Source organism: Pinus tabuliformis, chromosome 5_2 (genome assembly GCF_031772625.1).
Source record: "Pinus tabuliformis cultivar Carrire ecotype Pingquan chromosome 5_2, CPIR1, whole genome shotgun sequence".
NCBI classification, from domain to species: Eukaryota; Viridiplantae; Streptophyta; class Pinopsida; order Pinales; family Pinaceae; genus Pinus; species Pinus tabuliformis.
In genome coordinates, this window is record NC_142306.1 from 126539386 (window position 1) to 126566030 (window position 26645).

Genomic DNA, 26645 nt, shown 5'->3' on the forward strand with positions numbered 1-26645 from the left:
GGATTCTCGAAGTCTGAAAAGGACACAGAGGGGTGGGATGTCTCAGTATTGTTGTGTTTTCTATTTAAAACAGAAAATAGTCACATATTAATAGAAAGGCGCCATTTAAAGGGATTATAAGGACCCGAAGACCCATTCCACCATATAACAAAGCCTGGGAGACATATTTCCGGGAAACAGGGGTCGGAAAGGGAAAGAGAAGGGCCACAGCAAGCAGCTCACCCGAAACAAAAACATCGTGGAGTAGACAGTGCAACTATCCAAAACAAACAGAAATATCAAAGGCCATAGTGCAACTCATCAGAACAAGCATCATGGGTATCTCTGGCACGAGAGAGCTCCCAGATAGCACATCAAGCTACGCAAAATATCTGAATGCGGTTATTATTCTGTCAAAAGGAGAAAAAACCTCCAAGCCATGCTTGCCTTCAGGGAATCAAACAGTTAAGGGACAGAGTGGATAGATTAAGAGTCTGAGCCTTCTAGAGAGCTTAGAAGCATTTTAGAAGGCTATAAATATCTGAAAACTAGATGTAACAAGGGTTCAAACTTTTGGAGATTGTTCCTCCTCTGTTCCTTCAAACTTCTCATCTTCATTCTAGCAATATAATCTTCTTTTGCTATTATATGTTCAATGTCCATTCTCTTTGTTGTTATATGCTTGCACTTGAATAGGTTATTCAGGTTTTCTGTTGTGTCTAATGCCAGATAACTGTCATCTTATCTTTGCATTTATAAATTAGATTTGCAAGTCTCATTTACTTCATGTAGCTAGTCATTCATACATGTTTATGTATGCAATCTATTGGTACAGTCAGTATTCTCCATCTATCTATTCAATCTATAAATTATTGAGCATTAGTGGTCTAAAGCCTTGTATTAGTGAGAGTGTTCATGCATGTCTTGAGTGAGAATAGAGCTGAAATGGCTATCTAACTTGATCCAAACCATCATTTATTCCAATAGTTCAGAGAATAATATTGAAGATTATATGTTACCAGGCATCTCCGAGCTACAACCTAGGAGATTTTCTGGAGTGATAACATAATTGGCACTGTTGCCGAGGAGAGGAAACTGAAGCTCAGCTTCCCTGGGAAACGACATAGATCCAGCTTTGATGATAGACAAAGTCTGGGCACTTTTTTGGTTGTAATCATCTATCTGGTGACTCTATTGGAGGCCGAACCTCTTGGCGACTCCACATCATAGTTCTGGCTTAGTTTGTGAGGCATACTCGGAGAAATCCTCAGAAGCTACAAGCTGACCCAGTACCTGACCCTGAAAAAACCATCAAAGAGAGAAAGGTATTGCAGAAAGGAGCATCAAGTTTAGGTAAACCTAAAAAATCTCCTATATCTCTTCAAGAAAGTCCTGTAACAGAAAAAATACATGTTAAGAGTATAGCATCTAATACTAGCAGTGAAGAAAAACTCTCAGAGATTCATAAAGCTCCTTGTTCTTTAGGTTCTCCTTTTGCTTTAAGCCCAAAGGAAACCTCACCTCCTATCCATCATAGTCCTTTAGTATTATCAATCACTCCTCAGCCCTCTATCATATAGATTGCCAGTACTCTTTTAGCCACCACAACTACGGCAGGTCCACAAGCACCTACCAAAATAGAAAGAATAATAGTTTCTAGGTATGGACCTCTAATATTGCCCACTTCCTTGAATTCCATGCCTACCGGAGAATATTAGAAATATAGGCCTAATTTCACTAGGACTGAAGGTGTTACTGTTGAAGAACATCTTGAGTCATTCTATAGCTATGCTAATAATTTGGACATCAGTGAAGATGATGTGTGGATGAGAGTCTTTGTCCAAAGCCTAGATGGAGAGGCTAGAAAATGGTTCAGAGAACTAACCCCAAGATCTATAGCAAATATTGAGGTTCTAGATGATGCATTTCTAAAGAATTGGGGGGATAAGAAGGATCTCCTCTACTACCACACTGAGTTTGTGAACTTAAAGAGGGAAAATGGTGAGTTTCTGTTTGATTTTAATAAGAGATTTAACCGTATGTACAACAAGATACCAGCTGAAGTAAAACCCACTACTACCTCTGCTAAACTCACCTATGCCAGTACTTTTGATTCTGACTTTTGCCTACTGTTGATGGAGAGGCGATGTGCTACTTTGGCTGACATGCGAGATGCAGCCTTGGAAGTGGAATCAAACATCATGGCTGCAAAGAAGCTCAAGGGAAATGTTGATAGAAGACGACAGAGGGGCGAGTCTTCATCATCCTCTGATCTTACGATAGATAAAATGACCAAAATGATCGAGTCATTAGCCTCTGAAATCTCCAAATTGAAGGTTGAGCAGCATCTGGGGAAAGGAAGAGTGTCTAATACCTTTGCTCCTAGAAATCGAAATCCAAATCCATATAGAAGAACTAATGAGCAGTTGCAGATTTTGCAAAGAAACAAAGATGCCAATGAAGACCAAAGGGTGAAGGCTCCTTTTCAAAATTCAGTTATGGAAGAAGAGCAGTTTGAAGAAGATGATGAGATCCATTGTCTGGAAGACAAAGGCAATTCTTCCTTTTTGACCTCAGCTGCCTATGAAAAGTCATTATTCAATGACCAGATCAGCCAAGAATGGGATGGTAAAGCTATTCTACAAACTATAGATCAGCAAAGATATAATTTGAGGTCAAAGATAAATAATGCCAAGGAAACTCTTGTTCAAAGAGTTGTTGTCCCTACAGTACAACAGGCTAATAATAAAAGACAACCAGTAGTTGATCCCATCATCCTCAAAGCTCCAGCTCATGAGGTAAGAGGCGTTAACAAGTCTCCTTCTCCTTTTAGTTTTCAATCAGAGATTTAGAAGCTAAGAATACCTATGCCTCCAATTGAACTAGTAAAGAATGAGTCATTCAAAAGATCCATCATCAAGGCCCTTGAGCCTAAAGCCATCCAAGCCTCCAATGACCATGTAAATCTGCAAGATGAAAAGCCAGTTGTTATTCTCAGCCTAATGATTGAAAATTGTGAAGACATCTCCCCATCATTCTATGTCTCTCTGGCTATTCATGAAAAATTCCTTCACAACTACCTTTTGGACACTAGAGCCAGCCATAATCTAATGCCCAAGGTTGTCATGGATGAGTTGGGTCTTGACATCACCAAGCCTTATCATGACCTATTCTCTTTTAACTCTAGAAAAATGAAGTGTCTAGGATTAATCAAGGACCTAGCCATCACTTTGTCTCAGCTACCTATTAAAAGCATGATGATGGATATCGTGGTAGCAGATGTACCCCGCAAGTTTGACATGTTACTTTCTAGAGGTTGGATCAAGAGATTAGGTGGATCATTAAAAAATGATTTGTCCTATGCTACTATCCCATTTTTCGAAGGTGAGAGCAAGAGATTATACAAAGAAGCTCAGTTGGCTTATATCACCAGCAATGAAAGGAATCCCACTAATCATCCCATCTATGTTGTTGACACTGATTTTGGAGCATGTATTCTTCATATTGAAGAATCCCAGTTGGCCTCCACACAGCTTAAGAAACCAGTTTGCCAGATCATTGAGGAAGAAGGCCCACAGATATGGGCACTGTTCTTTGATGGAGCTTTCTCTAAGGAAGCTACCGGGGCAGGTGTAGTCCTTGTGTCCCCCACACAGGAACACATTCATTTATCTTTCAAATTAACCTTTCAGGTCACAAATAACATAGCAGAATACGAAGCTTTGATTTTTGGCTTAAGTGTTGTTAAAGAAATGGGTATCAAAGGCCTAAAAGTGTTTGGAGATGTAGACCTGATCATTCAGCAGGTAAATAAAGTGTTCCAAGCAAAGCATCCAAGGCTGAAAGCATACAGGGATGAGGTATGGAGGCTCAAGGATTCTTTTAATGATTTCAGCATTTCTTGTATTCCGAGAATGAAGAACCAGCTTGTCGACTCCCTTGTTGTGTTTGCTAGCATGTTTATTCCTCCTTTGCCTCCTAAATTGACATATGAAGTTCAGGTAAAATATAGACCGTCTCTTCTTGACAATTTCAAATATTGGAAAGTTTTTGAAGACAATGAGGAAATTAACAGGTTTTTACAAGTTGTCGAGGAATTTTTTGAAATGCACATTGACCAAGAAAATGAAACCATGGAAGAATGCAGCCAGTCCAAGCTAACAAATGAGATCGGCCGAGGAAGCATCATCCAGCTGCCTAGTAATCACATACCAAAAGGATTGGTGCCTCTAGAGAAGCTTTTCAATCATAACGATGTGCCCTATAAGCTTGCCAAAATAGAAAATGAGTTTGTTGTCTGTAAACATAATATAGGGAGCCTAGCCCATCCGAAATACATCAATATGTCCACTCATTTGTCTTCTGCCCAGAATTATGAGTATTGCACCCTCATGAAGCAATTCACTAATAATTTTTCCTAGGAATACAGTGATCTTAAAACCTATGATACAAACATCATTCAACACAAGATTCCACTGGAAAAGAACACTACCACTTTTAAGAAAAAATTAAGACTTATCAGCCCTCTCTTATTTCCTTTGATTGAGAAAGAGATCAAGAAGTTGTTGGATGCCAAAATCATAGTTCCCCTAAGGTATTCAAAATGGATAGCTAACCTTGTGGTAGTGAGAAAGAAAAATGGAGAAATTAGGCTTTGTGTTGACTTCAGAAATCTGAACAAGTGCTCTAAAAAAGATAACTACCCCCTGCCTAAGATGGAACACTTGCTGCAAATAGTTTCAGGGGCCAGCGTCATGTCTTTCTTAGATGGATTTTGAGGTTACAATCAGGTTGTTATACATCCAGAAGATCAGGAAAAGACCGCCTTCACTACTCCTTGGGGCACTTTCATGTACTCCAAGATGCCTTTTGGACTAATGAATGTCGGGGATACTTTTCAGAGGGCCATCGACATAGCTTTTGTGGGAGAGAAGGACAAGTTTGTCCTTATTTATCTTGCTGACATAATAGTCTTATCCAACAACCACAAAGACCATTTAAAACATTTGAAGAAGGTCTTCCTAAAGTGTAGATAGTTTGGAATTTCAGTTTACTCAAAGAAGCCACAGTTTGCTCTAGAAGAAGGCAAACTTCTGGGACATATTGTTTCTATTGAAGGTGTGAAGATTGATCCAGAAAGGGTTCAAGCCATTCAAACATTGTCCATCCCAAGGTCAAAAAGGGACATTCAATCCTTCCTAGGTAAGATTAACCTTGTAAGGAGGTTCATTCCAAACTTTGCAGAGCTTGTAAAGCACATCACTACCATGCTGAAGAAAGGATCAGAAATAAAATGGACAGATGCTTCAAGAAGCTCTTTTGAAGCCATCAAGTAAGCCATAATGGAAGCTCCCACTCTAATCGGCCTAGATTACACTAAGGATTTTTGTATCTTCTCTTTTGCCTCTTATGATACACTTGCAATAGTTTTGTTGTAGAAAAATGATGAAGGCATAGAGCACCCTGTGGCCATTTTCAACAAAACTTTAAGGGATGCTGAATTAAGGTATGACCTTATTGAAAAACAAGATTATGCTCTCATAAAAGCTTTAAAGGCATTCAGAATTTATATTTTGCATTCCAAAGTAGTTGCATATGTACCTTCAGCCTTAGTAAAAGATGTCTTAACTCAACCAGATATTGATGGAAAGAGAGGTAAATGGATTGCAAAATTCATAGAGTTTAACATAGAGGTGAAGGCCACTAAGATTGTCAAAGGCCAGGGCTTGGCCAAACTTGTGGCTGAAGAAAATTGCAGCTTGTTAGACATAAATTGCATGGGTCTAAATTTAGATGATGAGTAGACAGAGGGAGTGGCAGAAGAGCAAAAGCAGAATCAGTCTTTGGCTAAAAATATAGCCACATGTGAGTGGTATTACAGCATAGTTCATTTTTTGCAAAAGCTAGAAGTCCCTCCAGGGCTTAGCTCAAGTCAAGCCCGTGCCATTAAACTCAGGTGAGCCAAATTCTGCGTTAATAAAAATCTATTTTATTAGAAAGACCCATCAGGAATCATCTTTAGATGTCTAGATAAAGAACAATCTTTGGAAGTCATACACCAGTTCCATTATAGCGTCTGTGGAGGGCATCATTATTGGAAAACCACAACCCACAAAATCCTGATGGCTGGGTATTATTGGCCTACTCTTTTCTCTGATGTGTTTTCTTTTGTGAAAGCTTGTGACAAGTGTCAGAGGTTTGTAGGAAGACAACAACTAAAATCTCTGCCCTTGAAGCTAGTACATATCAATGGTCCCTTCCAGCAGCGGGACTTGGACTTTATAGGTGAGATCAACCCACATTCTAGTGTCCAACACAAATGGATCTTAGTAGCCACTAATTATTTCACCAAGTGGATTGAGGTTATACCCACTAGGAATGCCAATCATCAAGTTGTCATAAAGTTCTTGAATGAGAATATTTTCACTAGATTTATTTGCCCAACCAAACTAGTCACTGATAATGCAGCATCTTTCAAGGCAATAGAATTGATGGACATGACTGAATCCATGGGCATTCAAGTGGTGCATTCTACCTCATATTATCCTCAAGGCATTGGTATGGCAGAATCATCTAGTAAGAGTATGGTAAGGGTAATCAGAAAATTTTTAGAGGACAACAAAAAGAGTTGGGATTCCAAGTTGAATTTTGCACTATGCACTGACAGAGTTACTGTCAAAAAGTCGATAGGGAATTCTCCATTTAAACTAGTCTATGGCGATGATGTTGTTTTCCCTATCCAGTTGATTCTCCCTATGGCTAAATTCTTGCAAGAAGAACAATATGAAGAGGATGACATGGTAAGAACAATGAATAACCTGGTTGAACTATAGCAGATCAAAGAGCAGTTGGTTGAGAAGTCAAAGGCTCATTAGAAGAAAATCAAAGAAACCTTTGACAGGAAGGAAAAAGTGGACAATTTCCAAGTTGATGATTGGGTCCTTAAATGGGATGCATTTAAGGAAAAGAAAGGTAATCATGGCAAGTTTGAATCCTTATGGACAGGTCCATTTGTCATCGCTCAAATTCAGCAGAACAATACATTCATTCTGCACAGTCTTGAAGGAGGAGGTACTTTTAGTGGCCTAGTAAATGGGTGGTTCTTGAAACTTTAATTCATTTAAGGATTTAAAGACTTGCCATTGTAAATATGTTTTTCCAGATTTTATTTCATTACAAAATAGACTCCATGCCCAATGGAACACTAGAAGGAAGATTTAATTTTTGTTTTACAGGAAAGGCATTGATCTAAGATCCTTGAAACCTCACAAGGAGGATTTCATCTCCAAAAAGAGCCAATGTTAGCCTTGCTGACAAAAGGCCCAAAATTGGATCCACATATGCTCTTAAAGTCTCCAAATTTGCTTAAAATCATCCCATGGGATCCATATATGCTCTTGAAATCCTTAGCATTTTCTAAAAATCATCCAAGGGTCAAAATTAGCGCAAGAGGAGAGCCCATGAAAGGGAAAAAATGCACAATCGGGAGGTAAAAATGCTTGAAAACCATGAAAAACCCACAACCGCAAGCTTGAACAGAGGAATGAACAGCAGCTGTTAGATTTGTCCGATCAACGACCCAGATCTAAGCGACCAATCACAATCGGTTGTGCAGAAAGGACAACTTAAAGTTGGGCACATGACACCGCCGATCAGCGATCGCCGATGATCGGGTCGGCGGGTCACATCGGTGGGGAGAATATGCCATGTTATACAAAGGACCCGTGGAGTGAATGACACACGATTGCAATTTATCGCATCGCTATATCGCATTGGCACTATACCACAGGCGGGGCCTATGCACATACATATGGGCGACCCGATAGCCGAACCTAATGGCATTATATATGAGAGTTCATAAATTTTGAAGTCCACACCAAAGTTGTTTTTAATGTGTTTTCTGTGTATTTCGTTATATAACGAAATACAAAGGGAAATAGGGGCAGTGCGATAGCGATGGAACCTAGACCCGATGGGTTTTGGGAAGAAAAAAAAAAAAAAAAATATATATATATATATATATATATATATATATATATATATATATATTCAAGTCCGCAAAAGCCCAATTATTAATTTATTTCATGTATTTTCGTTATATAGTGAAAATACAAAGGGAGCATTGGCCATCAACGATTGTGATGAGTTGGGAAGTGAAATACATAAAATTTGAAGTCCAGAAAAGCCATTTTTTATGATTTTCAATGTTTTGGTGCATTTTTGAAACACAAAGAAATCGGGAAAGAGGCAGGATTTCGGGAGAGCCATGCGTGGTAAGTGGTTTAGGCCGAGCTCCACCCGATGTGATATAGCTGCTGCCACGTGTCCAAGACGAGGAGAGAGTAAATCGCCCTCATCGAGTGGTTAACTCCAGTACAAAAGAGGCGCTCGAAATGGATCACCACCGTTGGATCTCGAACTCCCAGATCTACGGTGGAGATGTGTTATCACTACAAGGGTGGACCAAAGAGGAGAATAAGCCATATCTAAGGATTTTTTTTATCTGAAAAGGACACATAGGGGCGGGATGTCTTAGTATTGTTGAGTTTTCTGTGTAAAACAGAAAACAGTGACATATTAACAGAAAGGGGCCATTTAAAGGGATTATAAGGGCTCGAAGACCCATCCCACCATATAACAAAGCCCGGGAGACATATTGTTGGGAAACAAGGGTCGGAAAGAGAAAGAGAAGGGCCACAACGCGCAACTCACCTGAAACAGAAACATCGTGGAGCAAAAAACACAGTTGTCCAAAACAAACAGAAATATCAAAGGCCACAACCCAACTCATCAAAACAAGCACCATGGGTATCTTTGGCATGAGAGAGCCCAGACAGTGCATCAAGCTACCCAAAATATCTAAATGTGGTTATTCTTTTGTCAGAAGGAGAAAACACCTCCAAGCCATGCTTGCCTTCAGGGAATCAAACAGTTAAGGGACAGAGTGGATAGATTAAGACTCCGAGCCTTCTAGAGAGCTCAGGAACATTGTAAAAGGCTCTAAATATCTGAAAACTAGATGTAACAAGGGTTCAAACTTCTGGAGATTGTTCCTCCTTTGTTCCTTCAAACTTTTCATCTTCATCCTAGCAATATAAGCTTTTTTTGCTATTATATGTTCAATGTCCATTCTCTTTGTTGTTCTATGCTTGCACTTGAATAGGTTATTTAGGTTTTCTGTTGTCTCTAATGCCAGATAACTGTCATCTTATCTCTACATTGATAAATTAGATTTGCAAGTCTCATTTACTTCTTGAAGCTGGTCATTCATATGTGTTTATGTATGCAATTTGCTGGTACAGTCAGTATTCTCCATTTATCTATTGAATCTATAAATTATTGAGCATTAGTGGTCTAAAGCCTTGTATGGTAAGAGTGTTCATGCATGTATTGAGTGAGAATAGAGCTGAAATGGTTATCTAACTTGATCCAAACTATCATTTATTCCAATAGTTCAAAGAACAATATTGAAGATTATATGTTACCATGCATCTTCGAGCTACAACCTAGGAGAGTTTCCTAGAGTGATAACAGTAGCCCGCAAGCTGGAGGACTTGGGGTGCACTGCCAGAGCCAATTTTGTAGTTGTTAGATAATATTTTCTTAAATTGATATGTTTTTGTCTAAATTGTTAATTGTCTTAAATATGAATTTGTCTTAAAATATTTTTTGTCTCAAACTGCTTTTGTCTTAATTATAAAGTTTTGTCTTAAAATAAATTTGTCTTAAACTATTTTTGTCTTAAAATAAAGTTTTGTCTTAAAATATTTTTGTCTCAAATTGTTTTTGCCTTAAAATATTTTTGTCTTAAACTATTTTTTTCTTGAATATAAAGTTTTGTCTTAAAATATGTTTGTCTTAAACTTTTTATCTTAAATTTAGAATTTTGTCTTAAAATATATTTGCCTTAAGTTGTTTTTGTCTTAAATATAAAGTTTTTTTCTTAAAATATTTTTGTTTGAAATAGTTTTTGTCTTAAATTTTATATTTAAGACAATTCAATTGATATTAAATTTTAATGTAAAATAATTAAGATAGGTGACTTTTTAAGGCAAAAGATTTCTTTTGTCTTAAAAAAATGTCTTAAAAGTGCCCTTGGTGTATTAGTGTAGTATACTTATTGATATAAGTATATGTGTGATGGGGAGTGTATACTAATCTATTTATGGATATTGTATAAGGATTTTATAATGTAATAGGATGAAGAAGTTTGATTCAAACGAATGTTTTAAGGAAACAAAATTATGGTGATTTTTGAAGGAAGTGGAAAATCAAGATTAGTAAGTGGAAATTTGGATAATACATTAGGACTAACACATTAGTGGTATAAATAAAAAGTACTATGTCATGAAAAATACATCAAGATATTTAGTGAAAATAAAGACTATATAATTGGAGAGTTGTATCACCAAGGGGTTCAACAACTAAGTTTTAGGATATTGAAAAAGACTCGAATATTATTAAATATCACATGAATGGAATCGTGATGACATAGGCTTACTAAGTGAACCCTTATAGGAACACACCTATTATTTTTTGAAGCTAACTATTTTGTGCGTCTGCCCATGCAGCAACATCATCCAAAATTAAGTGAGCCCTTTAATAAAAGGGGAACACACCTCGAGTCTTTGTTAATTTATGAGGATTTCTAAAAACGAAATACTAATATCTATCATGAACCTCATAATAGTTCGAATAAGAGAAAATGAAGTATTTTTTATTCCATAACTTATTTGTATGATAATCATAATGTTTGTGATGAGTAGTCTTAATCTTTCCTTAATGAGGAGGTACCCTAACTCATTGAAACTTAAAGTGGGGTCAATAAGAAAATTGGCCTTAAATATAACTTAAAGTGATGATATAATCCTTCTTAATTGGGAGATGAGTATAATTATAATAATGAAGGTTAATTTGAGTAGTTGGGAAAATGGTTTGTTATAGAGAGACTTATTCCAATGGTTTAATGATTTATGATGGTAAGAAAAATAATAGCAATGAAGTGTAGGATATGGCAACTCTTTTGTTGAAATTCAAATATGGTGTAGATACTTTGTGAACCTCCTTCATAACTACTTTATATGAGTATCTATTCTAAACATATTTACACGAGTATATCTATTCCAAATATGTTTACATTGAAGAAAGTAATTTGTGGGGATTTCTCCATTCATGACGTTAAAAGAATAATAATAATGAAGTATTTTAACATTGAAGAAAGTGACTGGTGGGAGGGTTAGATTTATGATGGGTAAAAAAAGAAATAATGAAGTGTAGAGGAAAACAACTCTTTTGATGAAATTCAAATATGTTCTAGACACACTTTGTGAACCTCTTTGATAACTACTTTCCATGAGCATTTGTTCTAAATATATTTACATGAGTGCATTTGTTCTAAATATATTTACATGAGTATTTATTCCAAATATTTTAACATTGGAGAAAGTAATTGGTGGGGGATTTATGATTCATAATGGTGAAAAAAATTAATATTGAAGTGTAGAAGAAAACAACTCTTTTTGGTGAAATTCAAATATGTTTTAGATATACCTTGTGAACCTCTTTAAAAATTACTTTCCATGAGTATCTATTCCAAATATATTTACACATGAGTATTTATTCCAAATATTTTAACATTGAAGAAAGTAATTAGTGGGAGATTTACGATTCATGATGGTTAAAATAATAATAATAATGTGTATGAGAAAGAAACTCTTTTGGTGAAATTCAAATATGTTTTAGATATAATTTATGAAACTCCATGCTAACTACTTTATATGAGTATTTGTAATGTGACACCTCCCACATTTACCATCTTTTACAACCTTTCTGGGTAAATGTGAAGCGAAGTGCTACTATGACATGACCCGACCTCCAAGTTTCAGTTATGGAAGTGGGGCTGACAAACCAACAACTTTACTAATACCCCAGTGTCCATACCACTCAGAAGGTTGCATACCAACTGAGATGGTCAATCCTTGAGTTGGACCTATTTTTCACTGACACAACACCCCAACCACATGCACAACAAGGAAATGGTGCGGTTATAGATCTCTAGCCACATGCATAGGCTTACCTCCATGTCATTATGACATGAATTCCTTAGTTCAGTGCGTGAGGTCCCGCAGTCTACGCCACTTTTCTAGGCTAGCCTCCAGAACACTGCACAAAACTTCGTGTAACTTTCCACAATCACATTTGACATGGAAATGATGCTAAACCTTCAAATTTGAATAAAAAACTTGACCTAGACTTCCTAGAACACACTAGAGATTTCATCAAACATATGGTAAACCTGTAAGCTACAAGTTGACTGCATATCTTAGTGTAAATCATTATAATTTAGTTGAAAATCACCGATAAGGTGTAATGCCATCTCAAGTAGCTGCAACAACACTATTTAGTCCATGCATTCATCAACCATTCAATAACTTATAAGGCATAACAAAAGCCAAAGCTAGAGCACATCATAAATCATGATTATAATCAACATATAACTGGAATATTGACCATGGCATAACAATCATTAAATCATCATAATAACAAGTAAAAATACTCACGAATCATAATAGGAAAATAATTCTTATTAACTTAAGCAAAATCCAACCAATTTAGGGACTTCCACCTACCACCTAACCATAGATTGGGCTAAACCAAATCTTTATTTTAGTCAATCACTCCTGTGCCATATTCCAAACATGAATGTGGGATTTCATGGGATAAACCATGACATAAACAACCCAAGGGAATCCAGAGGTTAAACCAACTCCACCATCAAACTACCATGATCTCACCAAAACCGGTCCCGAGATCACCAAACCAAACCAACCTTGAATGCCTCAGAATTTCTTCACCATACCTTAAGGAATTTTCGTGTCTCCACCCACATGTCGAGGGCTTCCCAGAGAAAACCATCTCCAGCCCCAACCGTTGGGAATTTTCCTAAGACCACCTCACGTGATTCCAAAACCTTCCGATAATCCAAAGCTGAGTTAAGAAATGAATTGCATCACGCCCTGGCTATCTAGGAAATGACAAGACAAGGTTGAAACCATTGTCAAACCCGTAAAAACCCATGCCAATGACAACAAATGAACCAAATAAACAAATGCATGTACTATGCATTCACACCTCAATTAGGAAATCACACATGCAACCAGTTATCTGCAAAATATTCTTGCTGAGGTTATTGATCCAACATTCTCCTTGCTTTCCTTTACTTTCATTTACTTGTCTTTGTTTGCTTGATTTCTTCTCTTGGAAGTATAACTAATCCAAGCCAAAAATGACCAAAAAGCTAAACTAGCAAAAGCTATGAATTGATGTCTTTTTATTATTGATGTCTCATTTTTCTTCATTTTCCTTATTTTTCATTCTAATTTCCTTAGCATACAAATATGTTTCTCTTCACCTTCTTTTTCTCTTATTTTCCTTTATTTTCATAAATAAATGTTGTCTTTGCAAAATGCATTTGCCAATTTCCATAGCCATTAATAAATCAGAAGTGATGCCGCCCAACATTCAACTTGGAATAAGCGTCCCATGGCCTTGGTCTTTTTTTGCCTTTATTAACCTTTTTTCCTTTTTTTGCCTTCATTAACTTAATACATGAACTTTTATCTATTCTAAATGTATTTACACTAGTTTCTATTCCAAACATTTTGACATTGAAGAAAGTAATTGGTGGAGACTTTCTAGTAAAATAATAATAATAATAATAAAGTATTTTAACATTGAAGAATGTAATTGGTGGGGAAATAAAGTATTTTAACATTGAAGAATGTAATTGGTGGGGAATTTACTATTCATGATGGTTAAAAACTAATAACGATGAAATATTGGAGAAAAACAACTCTTTTGATAAAATAGATTGAAGAATGTAATTTGTGAGGAATTTACTATTCATGATGGTTAAAAACTAATAAAGATGAAATGCAAGAGAAAACAACTCTTTTGATAAAACTGAAATATATTTTAAATATATTTTGTGAAATTTTTTTTATAACTATTTTATGTGATTATCTATTTTAAATATATTTACATGAGTATTTTTTCGAAATATTTTAACATTGAAAAATGTAATTGACCTATAATTTGATTGTCATATTTAAATTATTTATTTTATAAACAAGAATATCATACATTAAATGTTGATATTAAAAATACAATATTATTATTAATAAAAAGAATAAAAAAATCAATTATTTTAATAAAATATAAAGTTAATCAAAATACACTTTTAGTAAACTTCATGTATTATTACTCTACACATATTATTACTCTACACATATAGCTTTTAAATATTACAAGGAAGTAAGTCGTTAAAAATGGTTATTATCTCTTTTAAATAATAAAATATATAAAATATTAGGAAAAAAATATATTTTTTTATTATTAAAATTAAAATTAGTTAAACACTAAAATTAAAAACTGAAATTTTTTATTGATAACAAAATTGTTGAATATAATATAATAGTTTACATAAAAATTTATTAAAATTTCAATCAAAATTCGAAAATTAAAAACTAAAAAATCTTTTTATTGATAACAAAATTGCTAAATATAATAAAATGGTTTACATAAAAATTTATTAAAATTTCAATCAAAATTCTAAATCTATCAAAACTCAACTTGTTATATTATTAAATTTTAAAAACTAAACAAGAAATTTATTACAAAATAAAACAAATCCCTTCACCTAATGCAAAAGGCAACCACTTATTTGAATATAATATTCCTCCATCGTTTTAATTATAGCGAGTTAACCAACAACTTATTTGAATATAGCATTTCTATATCGTTTTAATTATAGCGAGTTAACCAACAACTTATTTGAATATAACATTTCTCATAGTTTTAATCATAGCGAGTTAAACATTGTTCCATTATAAAATTGGTGTCTGATAATAAGTGCAGAATGTAGAGTAGCAAATCGCCATCAGCTTCTGTCGATTATTTCAGGCTTTGACTAATTAATTAGAGTTGTTATTCAGAGGGCTCAAGTCATTGACAGTATGATGGGGTGCTGACCATTATTCCACATCTGTTAGGTATACCAAACCTCCCACGTTTTAGAAATTCGTTCATTAATTTTCCCAACAACTATTCACAATAGCATCTAAAGAGGAAAATAAAATATAACTACTTAAGTGACATTTTTAGTTATTGTTTTTATGGTCAATGGGATCCTTGACATTTGGATGGCAAACACTAACATGGAAAGACCAGTACATCAGCCATTCTCCATAAAGTCCACACACACTACAAGATTCTACGGACAGCCAACTCACTTCTTACTAACTGTGCATTTGAAGGATTTGGGGTGAAAAACAAAAAACTAACCAGTAAGGAATTTAATCATCCTGCACCTTAAATTTTGATTCCTGCTAAAACCAAAAAGATGCTTCCCATGACATTGCAGTCACATCATTGTTTACATGAGATTCAAAACTCTCTTTTTCTTGATCATCAATTTGCTTGTCCCAGCTGCCAAGTTGAGGCATTTCTTGATCTTTCTGCTGCATGAATTCTGCTTCTTGCTCATGTACCCACTGATCAGCGCTGCAACAAATCTCATTCTCAGCGTTGCGAACGTCGAAGAAACTGAATACGTCATATTCCGGGAACTGGTCATGTTTCTGCACATGGCTGTCATTGTCACGTTCTCTGCTATCACATATTGGCTCTGATTCTGTATGTGGAGTACTGGGCTTCAGAGATCCATAGTCTTCAGTCAATGTCTGACTGTAACATTCATTAGAGTTTCCCTCCATAGACAAGTAGTGATGATCATCCTCATTGGAGAAGTGGTCGATCAAGGAACAGCTGGCAGCTGAATCACTGCCGCAATATACAGTACTATCATCGGTTTGTTTCCCGGCATCCGAGCTTGCAACTGGGTGGGGCTCCATGAAATCTGGATGAGTGGTTTCTCTGGTTTTTTCTGATGCAGAGCTACAACGAAATATCGGATCTGCTGTACTTAACTCTCTGGACTTTGGCTCAATCTGTACATTAATTGGAGAAGAGGAGCTGATAGTATTAGAGCTTTTAAATTCTCTGATTCTTGCAATATATTGCGCTTTTAAATCTGCTTTTAGATTGTGAACATTAGGAATCACGAGCCCTGTTGATTGGCCGGCCCTCGCAACATTTCTTTCCGGCTGTCGAGGTCTCTGTGGGGAATCATATATTTTCTCACCTTTCCTCTGGTTGAAACGATCACGGTTGACTCTGTTCGTGCCGTCCATCGTGATTTTTTTATGAGTCTTGGGATCGATTCCCCTGACAGCAAGTTTCTTGCTCAAGTTAGTGTTCCAGTAGTTCTTTATTTCGTTGTCTGTTCGGCCGGGGACTCTCCCTGCTATTATCGACCATCTGCCCATAACAAAGAAGCATCCATTAGTCACTTCACCATTTCGGTATGAAATATGTAAGGCAGTTGATTGAGATTTTGGAATATTTTGGAAATTTAAGAAACAATAATATTTTTTTTTAGAAATTTGATAAACATGAGGAATGCTAATTTTCTATGAAATATTTGAATCAAATTTGTAATCCCTCAATAACTGCTTTTAAATTTCTAAGTCTTTAATAACATATATTGAAATATTTTGGAAATTTTATAAACAAAAATATTGCTGAACTCTGATAGACATAAACTAAGTTAAATAGTTTCTCTCTGAAAAAAAACTAAGTTATATAGTTGACTTCTCTTATATCCATCTTATTTCTAAAATATTCTTAAATCCAGCATGCATGATATTTGTTAAAAAAAAATTAAGAACATGAATGAGATTACTGCAGATCAATTCTAAACACCAAAGTAAATCAATTTTAAACATTAAAACTCCAGAAACTGGAATTGATAATGGAACTTGCTTTCATATTACTTATATCCTCCTACACTATTAACCTATAACACTAACAAATATATTACAAGAAACAACTTCTTATATATCCAAAACATCCCAATAACAAATCAATATTTTGTTTCTTTCTATTCTATATTACCCATTGCCCAAGAGAGCTTGCATTCTGATAATCATCCAAATAACAAATCAACATTCTGTCCTGTTCTATTCTATATTACCTGTTGCCCAAGAGAGCATGCATTCTGATAATAAGTTCTTCTTCATCTGTTGTAATATTTCCCCGCTTGATACATGGCCGAAGATAGTTTAGCCAACGCAGTCTGCAGCTCTTTCCACATCTTCGCAGCCCTGAAAATGAGTAAACAAACTAAAATTATATATATCAATAAAGTTGGGTAATTAATATAATATTTGTTGTCGATTGGGTTCATCTTAGATAGTTAAGAGGAATTATTAGAAAGGCTTTTTATCCAAATCCAATTCACACCCATAAACTTTGATTATATGTAAAAACCATTACGACCCATGAAAATGTAAATCTATATCTATTCAAGTGATCCGATACTTGTATTTGTGCTGGTCTCTGTGATGAAATAGATATCTCTGAACTTATGAAACTTTGTTTAAAAAAACATATGTAACAACTGATAGGATAGGTGGACTGAGAGGCTAACCTGCTTTCTTGGGCAGAGACCTCCAATTGCCTTCACCATGAGTTTGAATGTATTTGCCCAGAAGACTATCCTCTTCGGCAGACCATGCTCCCTTGTTGAGACCAACTTTTGTGCAGCATGGAGCACGACCCATCTCTGCTTTATTGGACTAACTAACTGAAAGAGAAAAAACAGAAAATCAACTTCTAACACAAATACAATCTCGCCATGCAATGCAGATTATTAAACGGCCATGCTTAAATCTAAAAAACATATATTTCTCTCTATATATATGGATGGATTCATGTCAGCAAGCAGATTCGACCTTCAAACCATCGACTGGCTGAAATGCAGAGACATAGCCCGAACTTGCTATGTGGGCTTGTTGGAGGTGCAACTGGCCGATACTTAAGGACCGGGCTGGCTGGAGGCCACGTTTTCGGTGCGACTCTGCCTACCCCTCAAACATTATTGTCCTCATTAGACCTTACACAAACAATTACGCAATTATCAATTAATTGTCACCATCAATCTTGATTTTCAATTGTGGAATTATGAGAACCGCAGGAGCAGCTTTCGTCCTAATTAGATGGGCAGGAAGAACGATGGTTATTGGCTTCTGGATATTTAATTTCACCTGCCTGTCTTCCCAACTGCCATTCTTCATTTCTGAATCCGACCTGAGGCTGTACTCGAGCCACCGTCCCCGCAGGTGAAAATCAAAGGGAAAAAAACAACGTCCATGTGAGAGTATATACGGTGAGTATATGCACATGCTACTTACAACTACTTACAATCATAAAGCTTAGTTTAAAAAATTTACAAATTAGCTTCTAAAATAATAGAAATTTCTGTTAGATTATGATAATATTTAGTATAAATTTTTGAAAATTTGAGTTATAGTCGTCAAATTTCAGGATTGATTTTGGATGTCTCAGGATTCTTAAAGACTGAATCCATTTCAAATTCAAACACTCCAGATTTTTTGATTTTTTGAAATTATTTTCACCGGATTTTGGCAAGAAAACTGAGCAAATTTGTAACATCTTAGACAAATCCCAATCATAAAAGTTCATTTTATCTTCAATGCCCACACAAGGATACATCATTATCATGAATGAATATATCATCCCTAAATTTAATTTTATGACAGATTTTACAAATGAATATAGTATAGCTGTATTTAATTTTATTAAGGATTCTGATAATGTTTCAAAATTACTGACAGAAGTGTGAAGTTGAAAAAATTTAGGCACATGTGTGAAGTCTAAAAAACTGACCTCACTCCTATTTATCATATTCCAAAATATTCTCAAAAACTACAATCAAAATAATAATCACTATAAATCATAAGTTTGACAAACTTTCCAATTAGTCCTTGGATTCAAGGTAGCTAACACACAGTTCAATCACCTCACCTACACTAAATTATTTTCCTAATATAAACCATTTACACAACTTCTAAACTATTAATTAAACTTAACTCTATTGCAGATTCTAAAAATATTTTAAAATCTAACAAACACTGGAAAACTATATCATTAATTAAACTTAGCTCTATTACAAATTCTGTGAATATTTCAAAATCTAACTAACACTAATAAAATAAAATAAAATTACTCTCACTTCTATTAATCAGATTCTAATGTTCAATCACTCTAAACCCAGGTTGTTGGAGTCAAAATAGCTTAGCGCAAGCGGCTTCACTTTCGCTCAATTATTTTTTGAATATAAACTATTTCAGCCACCTCATACAAATTTCCAAAAATGGGGTGCTAAATAAATAAAATCCATACGTAAGGAGTTATATATTTGCCCTAGCTGCCTTTCAAAGGCAGTTATGACAAACATAGAAGCTTTCCACGTAATGCCTTCTTTCAAGCCACACAGGCCACGGATTCACCAGCATTCGATTTGTCAAATCAAATACGTCACCATGCTGTGTATTGATATAACTTGTTTAAAATAAATTCTTCAAGGATTATTTTAGGCCAGGCTTCTTTATTAATATCATTTTCAACTTTAATAATATTATTAAAATTTTAATATAATAATAATTATGAATTATTTAATTGATTTATAAATTTATAAATTTATAAATTAATAATATATTAATTTAAATACTAACACATTTTAATTATGATTAATTTGGTCAAAATAGTGAACATTAAAATCGTGTTGAACCATGATAATTGATAGGTATTATGTTTAAAATCCTTACAGTTAAGCATAGATATCTAGAGTCATTATGATGACATAGACAAATATATTTAACCTTTATAGTCAATTTTTGTAGTCAATTTATAAATAGTTAACCATGGTCAATGTTAATCAACTATATGTTTACGATACTCAATGATAGTCAACATTGTTCAATCATAGTCATCCTTAGTCAAACATGGTCAACCATGGCTAATCATGGTCAACCACAGTTAATCATGCTCGATCATGGTCAACCATGGTCAACCATTTTTTATAAAATCAATCGTGGTCAACCATGGTTAATGATGGTCAACCATTGTTCAACGTCGCATTGTGGCAAAGACTGTCAGAATATGAAAATCGATCATTGTCTCAAACATGGTCCAATGTCGGATTATCACAAAGATTTATATAATATGATAATCATGGCTAACCATGGTCAATCTTGGTTAACCATGTTTTATAAAATCTAACATGGTCATTGGTGGGCTCCAGTATTGCAGCAATAATGCTGCAACTCCTAGGGCTCCCTTCTTTACTTTTATCAACCCGGTAGTTCGTAACAAACTTGGAAGCGACGGTGCTATATGCACAAGTACTAGCTTTTGCCACAACTGTCACTTTATCAGCTAGCACAAGTCCGCTAGGAGCTTAAGCCAACTCCTATGAACTCTTAGAAGAAGCTTTTAAATATGATGGATGAAAGCTAACTCCAAGGAGGCTAATCTAGTTGCAAAAAGAAGCGGAAAGCTAAAAGGAAATGCAAACCCTAGCAAACCCTAGTTTTATCGACTAACCCTACTGGTGCAAGTAAAAGGATGAAAGATACAGAAATGGATGCCATTGACTTCTAGAAAGGTAAAGTGCATGTGACTAAGCTACTTCTGAAGAGAAATGTGAAGAAAACATCTTTTTGCATTTTTGAGTAATTTGTGAGAATTATTTTGCATGTGCTTTAACTGTTTTTTACTATGGAGAGGTTGATTGGCGAAAGGAAATGGAGTAGGCGCTTGCAGGAGGTTGGGAAGGTTAGAAGAGGGCCTAAGGGGTCCCTAGCACCCTTCCAGAGAGTTTCACAGTGTTCAGATCTCAAGAAACCGCTTTCATGAGCTTCTACAGGAAGTCTGCAGGGGTTCTACAGGATGTTCTATGGCTTCTACAGGATGTTTCTACAGGATGTTCCGGAAGGGGATTTTTGCAGGGTTGAGGGTGGAAGAAAGGTGAAGAAGTGGGTACGGAGGTTGGATGATGATGTGGAGGGACCCAAGACCTCGTGAACGAAGCAGGTGAGTGATAAGGATGGTTGGATTTGTTCAAGGAGGGGTAGAGCAATGTTGCACAAAAATATGGAAATTAGGTCAAAATGAGGGAACGTAGCAAATGTGAGGCAAGAATCAGAGTTACAGGACGGAGCAGATGATATTGATGGATTAGGGGTAGGCAAAGAGGTATCACAGGTGCTTTGCAAGTTATTTTCCAAACTATTCAAACAAAGACTTGGAAAACCAAAGACCTAGCTACTTTAACCTAATCTGAGCTAAATATTAGCAAAGAAAATGAACAGAAGTTTATTGGCAACAAAATCATGTGAAATAGCTTATGCAAACTAAACAATCATGGACCTGAACATGTAACCGCAACTGGTATCAACTTCCACAAATGAGAATCTAACACTAACAATTGCATGACGAAGCAAAGACAATTTTTTGGTGGTGGCAAGGACGCCTTGGTCCCAGCTCATGGTCCCATTGAGGGAGAGGTGAGATCAGGGTTGCTTGTCAGCCTTTTTTCGGAAGATCTTCTCTGTTATCAACCTATCAAACCAATCTGAACATGAAAAGCCTTTTTAATCATCAACAATGACCTAGGTAACCAAACAAGATTGTAATCTACTTAACAGAAATTATTTGATAAAGACATCAACAACACATAACAATACCCAAAGGAAGCCTTGGCACTTGGGTTGGGCCCAGCCCCAAGAGCTGCAGGCTCCTAAGAAGAAGCTCAGAACTGGTGCCAAATGAAACTGCTTTCCATTACTAAAAGATAACCATGTCACAAAAGAAGTTGTACAGCAGAAGCTACAAAATGAGCTGAGAAACTAGCAGCACTATAGCGCAGAATACAACTGTTCAAAAAAGTAACCTACGCAGGCTAGAAGCCTTCCTATTTATGCACCACGAGGACCTCCAACAATCCTCCTTGATTCGAGGGGCTTGGCTGCCCAAATTGCTAGTACTCAATCACTTCATAAAAACTGCTTAGCTGTCCTTGGGAATCAACATTGGTGGGCTGCTAAACTCCAAGTTGATGGTGGAGAACTCAAGGAAGAGGCCATTTAGTGCAGGAGGCACCCTCCCTACGAATCCTGAGCCTTGTTCCCTTGCATTCGGCTGTCAAATGGCTCATAAATGCTTGACCTTGGTCCAAAAGTTGTACAAAAATCTGCAATAAACACGTATTAGTCTTCATGGTCAAGTGACTATCCTCATTCGTTTAATCAACATAAATATACTCAAAAGCATGCATAAACTATGAAGAATGGTGGATTAATGGAGAACAATAGGCAAAATGAGCCCAATAAGTTACCCATTTTTGGGGCTCATCATCACCACCCTGCTAAATGGGTTGCTCATCCTCTGAGAAACTAATCTAGCTCATCATCCTTGATAGCTTTGATTGCCTCTCTCACATCCCAGGCCTCCGAGGTGATGTCTTCTTCCTAGTCATGAAATCCTGCCTTTCTTTCCACTTCCTCCCACTGCCTTTTTTCCTCTTCTTCCTTAACTCCTTCTAGCAATCCCAAAAGCAAGGGAGGACTGAACTTTAGGCCGATCCAATTGCCCTGCGGATTTTGCATTGAATGTTTATAGAGGGGTACCCTTGCCAAGGCCTCCCTCATCCTGGTTAGAGAGTGGTATTATCTTATCTTCAAATTGTGGGGCAGTGTGTTCCACCTCCTTATACAAGCATGAAGGCAGTCATCTCCCAATAGTCTCTCCATGTCCTCGAAGTGGGCAATAGCTTGAGCTTGTCGTTCAATGTAATCTGGTAAATCCTGAGGGTTGTTGGCCAAGTGCTGGTGGGCGCTTATCAATACTGAGGGATCCTCTGGCTCTTCTCTGATCATTAGTGGCTCACTGAGTTCCCTGTTCATAATATTTCAGACCTCTGCTGCCCTTTTTTCCTCATGATTCATCGAAGAGGCCATGGCCATAGGTTGCACATCTCCTACCACAGCATTGGGATCCCATGAATTCATGTTTGGAAGGGCCAATTTGTGTAAATAAAACTCTGATAATTTAGCCTTGTCCTTTGATGAGCTACTGTCACATAAAGCCATGAATTGATGATAGTTTTGAAATGGAGTAGTGCCCCTTTGGGCCAAGGTGTTAATCTGGAACTGCAACCATTGATCTTTAAGGTACAAAGTGTATGACTTGGCAGGATGCCTACACTGTATGGCCTCTATTGCCCAGCTGGCCATGCAGGCTAGTTGGACTTCCTTCTCATGTACCTGTTGCCTTAGAGATTGTATCTCCTCTGCTGCCTGCAACTCCTTCTCCTGTAGTTGTTTTGTTAGTGCCTCGATCTCAGCTTGCAACCCATCCTTTCTTGGTTGTTCATCCAAGGTTTCTTTGTCTGTTGGAGGCTTTTCCCATTGCTGTTGTTCTCCTAGAATGGAGGGCATGTCTTCCTTATGGATTCCCTATAGTTGTAGCTGCTGTTTCAGTAGCTCATTCTCTTCCTGTAGTTTGGCCCTATGAATGCTTCCACATGCTTCACCATGGCCAATTCTTTCCTTGACTCCCTGAGTTGTTCGTCTAGGGGGCCTATGTCTGCCACTTCCTTGGATTTGACAATCCTCATCCAAGTATGAGTCATAATTCTTTCTTCCTCCAATGCAAAGAATAGTGGCACTGCAAATTTCTGGGGAATTATTTTCCCAGCTTCTAACAGGTTATAGTATGAGCCCAAACTGGGATGAGGGCTTGGTTCTAATATTTCCTCTGTCCTTTCTTCTTCCTGTGGTTGTTTGGCTGCCTTTTCCTCCAATTTCTCGGTCTCTTTTAGCTTAGCACGAGTTTCCTGTAGAGATTTCTCAGCTTTCTGTAGAACTGTCTTTCAGTCCATTGTCTTCAGTCTTTCCCTCCAGGTGGAAGTTTTTGGGCTTCCTCGTTCATAGGTGACGGACATCTTTGAAGGAAACCCTTCCTTTGGTTTAAGAGTTGTGTCCTCAATGATAACTGGCTCCTTTGACTGCAGTAGGGTTTGCCTACTTTGATCCGTGTGCTCCTTCTTGCTTTAAAGTACATGGAGGTTTGCCTCTTTCACTTCCCTTTTTGTTTTGGAGGTGTTTTTAAGGCAGCAAGCATAGCTGCTACCTCTCTTGTCAATATTTCCGGTGATTTCCCCCTTTGCTGTTCTATTTCCATGCTTCCTGTAGAAGTCTCTATGTCAACTATTTTTGCCTGTATTGCGGCCATTTCAGGATCTGTCTTTACCTTTTGTTTTGGTTGATTGTTGTGGCTGTGCTAGCCTTTACTTGGGATGTTTCTGCCTTCTCTACTCGCCTCTGTAGTCTCTTTTCCCTTGGTGTTTGTGTTGTTGTTCCTTGCTCTGTTTTAGGATCAGCAATTTGGCCCTTTCCCTCTTTCTCTTTTTGTCCTGCTTGTGCTTGTTTGTCCTGTGTTTCTTTACCATTGGTTTTCTCTCCTGCTTCAATGTGTTCCCCTTCTTCAATGCTGGATGAGGTGAGCTCCTCGGCTAGAATTATAATATCATCATCTCTGGACATGTTTCGGAAAATTTCCCAAGAGAGGGGGACAGTGTAGGTGTGGAGAGAATCTTCCACTAAAAGTTTGATGAGCTCATGATGGGCTAACTGATCCGGTGTCCCTTCATTCAATTTTGTGCCACATTCACCTAATGACTGCAGAAGAAAATAGGGGATGCTCAACTTCTCTTCTGGAGGTAAATCCATTCCATGTCTTAGTTCATTCAACAACCTGAGATTATAGCCGTAGACAATGCTGAACCTACCTTCACAGGTAATGTATTTCATGATTTGGAAATTGACTTTGCTCCAAAGAGGAGGTAAGTTGGTTCTCCGGACCCCGTTCTTGTCTTCTACAGGATGTTCCTCAGGCAGGAAGAATGCTTTCTTGGCTGCCTACCCAATGACCTTTCTTCTTTGCTCCAAGGGAGCCCTAATGGGAGACCAGTAACACGACTGATGAGCTCAGGGGTAACTTCTAGGGTCAAACCCCTAAAATTCATTGTGGCCTGTACCTTTGATTCAGGTTTTAAGGACATTAAGAATTCCTCCATTATCTCATCGTCATGACCCTAAATTTTGTCACAAAAGGACATCCAATTGGCGTGGGTGAAGAGGTCCACCACCTTCGGCTGCTCACGCAGCTTGCTAGGATCCGAAGATTCTTTCCTGGTAAACCCCCCTGGCATGGTGAGAGTGCCCTGTTTTATGCTCTGATAAGAAAAGGGAATGTTGTTTATGGGTTTCTCCCCTGAACTTTGAGAAGGGATTTCAACTATCAATTAGCACCAATTCCCTAGTTTTAAGGTTGTTGCTGCTCAGAACTCTGTTGTCCGCTTATGAAGGAAGAAATTGGGTTTCCACAGACAAAGTACAGAGCTCAATGTTTATTCCCAGCATACATAGAAACATGCAAATTAAAATTCTTCATACATAGGCTAGCCCTCATAGTTGCGTATCTTTCCTACATGAGAATTTTCTTTTTTCCTTTTTATTTTAACAGGAACTATGGAGGAGAATTTTGACGCAAAAATGACTGAGAAATATCATGCAACACATAGGCAAACTGCTATTTCCAACTCGCAGGGGGATTTTTCTCGGACTCCCCAATTTGAGACAGTTCAATTCACCACCTTTTTGAAACATACCATGCATGGAAGAGTATTTTCGAGCCTACCTCTCTCGGAACTCCAAATTCGACGAAGAAAATTCCAGGCTTCCCTGCTCCAGAAAGTTGTGCCCTACTTCCTGTAGAACTCTTGCCAGCTTCTGTAGGATGTCACTGCGCCTCTGAACGAGCTCGGTACGTGGAAGATTTTTTTTGAAACAGGTCGCAAAACTCAGTGGAGGACGATGGGTTAACAGATTTTGGAAGCAGAGGACGCATACTTCAGCTGAGGATGTTGCAAGTGCGAATGAACAGAGGGTGGTGAGAGTCTTTAGCTGAGTATCTTTTAACTGCGGTGCAATTCGTGGCGAGGGGATGAGGTGGCCGGACCGAACCATTGATCCAACGTCACGGCCACCATTTCTCTGCATGTCTCTGACTGCCATCACCTCCCCTTCTCCCATTAACCGCCGCCACCACTACTAGTACCGACGATTTTCCCCAACTAGACACTCCACACGTGTCGGCTGCACGTCTCGTCGGCAAATTTGAACGTAACTGAGCTTGTTCAGATCCCACGAAGCTATGTAACTGGCTGAGGGTGGCCAGTTGACTGGCCACCGATCCCATTCAATCCGAACCATTTTCATAGGCATGCAGCTTTCGAAATATAGTTTATGCAATTGACGAATGGGTTTAGACACTTACTTGCGTGGCCATGGACACATTATGCAGACTTCGGGTCTCGGGACCATTCCTTCACTGGTTGTTGCCTCGTGCATGGGTGTTAGAACCCATTCCTTCATTCTTTGATGCTGTATGCACGGGTTTTGGAACTCGATCCTTCGGTTGTTAACGCTACATGTATAGGCTCTGTTTGGTTTCGGCTGCCGAGGATGTTTTCACGTCCAAGAGGAGCCTTTTGCATGTTCCCTTTGTTGGTTTCAGTTGTTCCTGCTTCTAGAATATGTCTCCCAGAGGGATCAGTTGCTACAGGATTCCTGTAGGATGTCCTGTAGCTACTTATCCTCCTGGAATGCAAGCTAAACAAG

General features: G+C 37.3%; 1 protein-coding gene across 1 annotated transcript; it reads right to left on the reverse strand.

Annotated features, from left to right (window-relative positions):
- Positions 1–15110: 15110 nt before the first annotated feature.
- Positions 15111–17971, reverse strand: LOC149157826 (uncharacterized). The gene is made up of 4 exons (XM_089436031.1): positions 17832–17971; positions 17528–17683; positions 17072–17201; positions 15111–16356 (listed from the first exon to the last, which is right to left on the reverse strand). The coding sequence occupies exons 2-4, from the start codon at positions 17658–17660 to the stop codon at positions 15366–15368; spliced, it is 1254 nt and encodes a 417-aa protein (XP_089292157.1). The 5' UTR covers positions 17661–17683; positions 17832–17971; the 3' UTR covers positions 15111–15365.
- Between the last annotated feature and the right edge of the window lie 8674 nt (positions 17972–26645).

What these genes read in the sequence shown, in the direction of transcription:
- LOC149157826 (XM_089436031.1), bottom strand. Translation starts at nt 17,660, where the DNA reads ATGGGTCGTGCTCCATGCTGCACAAAAGTTGGTCTCAACAAGGGAGCA. An exon ending in GTCTCTGCCCAAGAAAGCAG is followed by an intron (nt 17,202 to 17,527) that starts GTTAGCCTCTCA and finishes ACTCATTTTCAG; the next exon opens with GGCTGCGAAGATGTGGAAAG. An exon ending in CATGCTCTCTTGGGCAACAG is followed by an intron (nt 16,357 to 17,071) that starts GTAATATAGAAT and finishes TGTTATGGGCAG; the next exon opens with ATGGTCGATAATAGCAGGGA.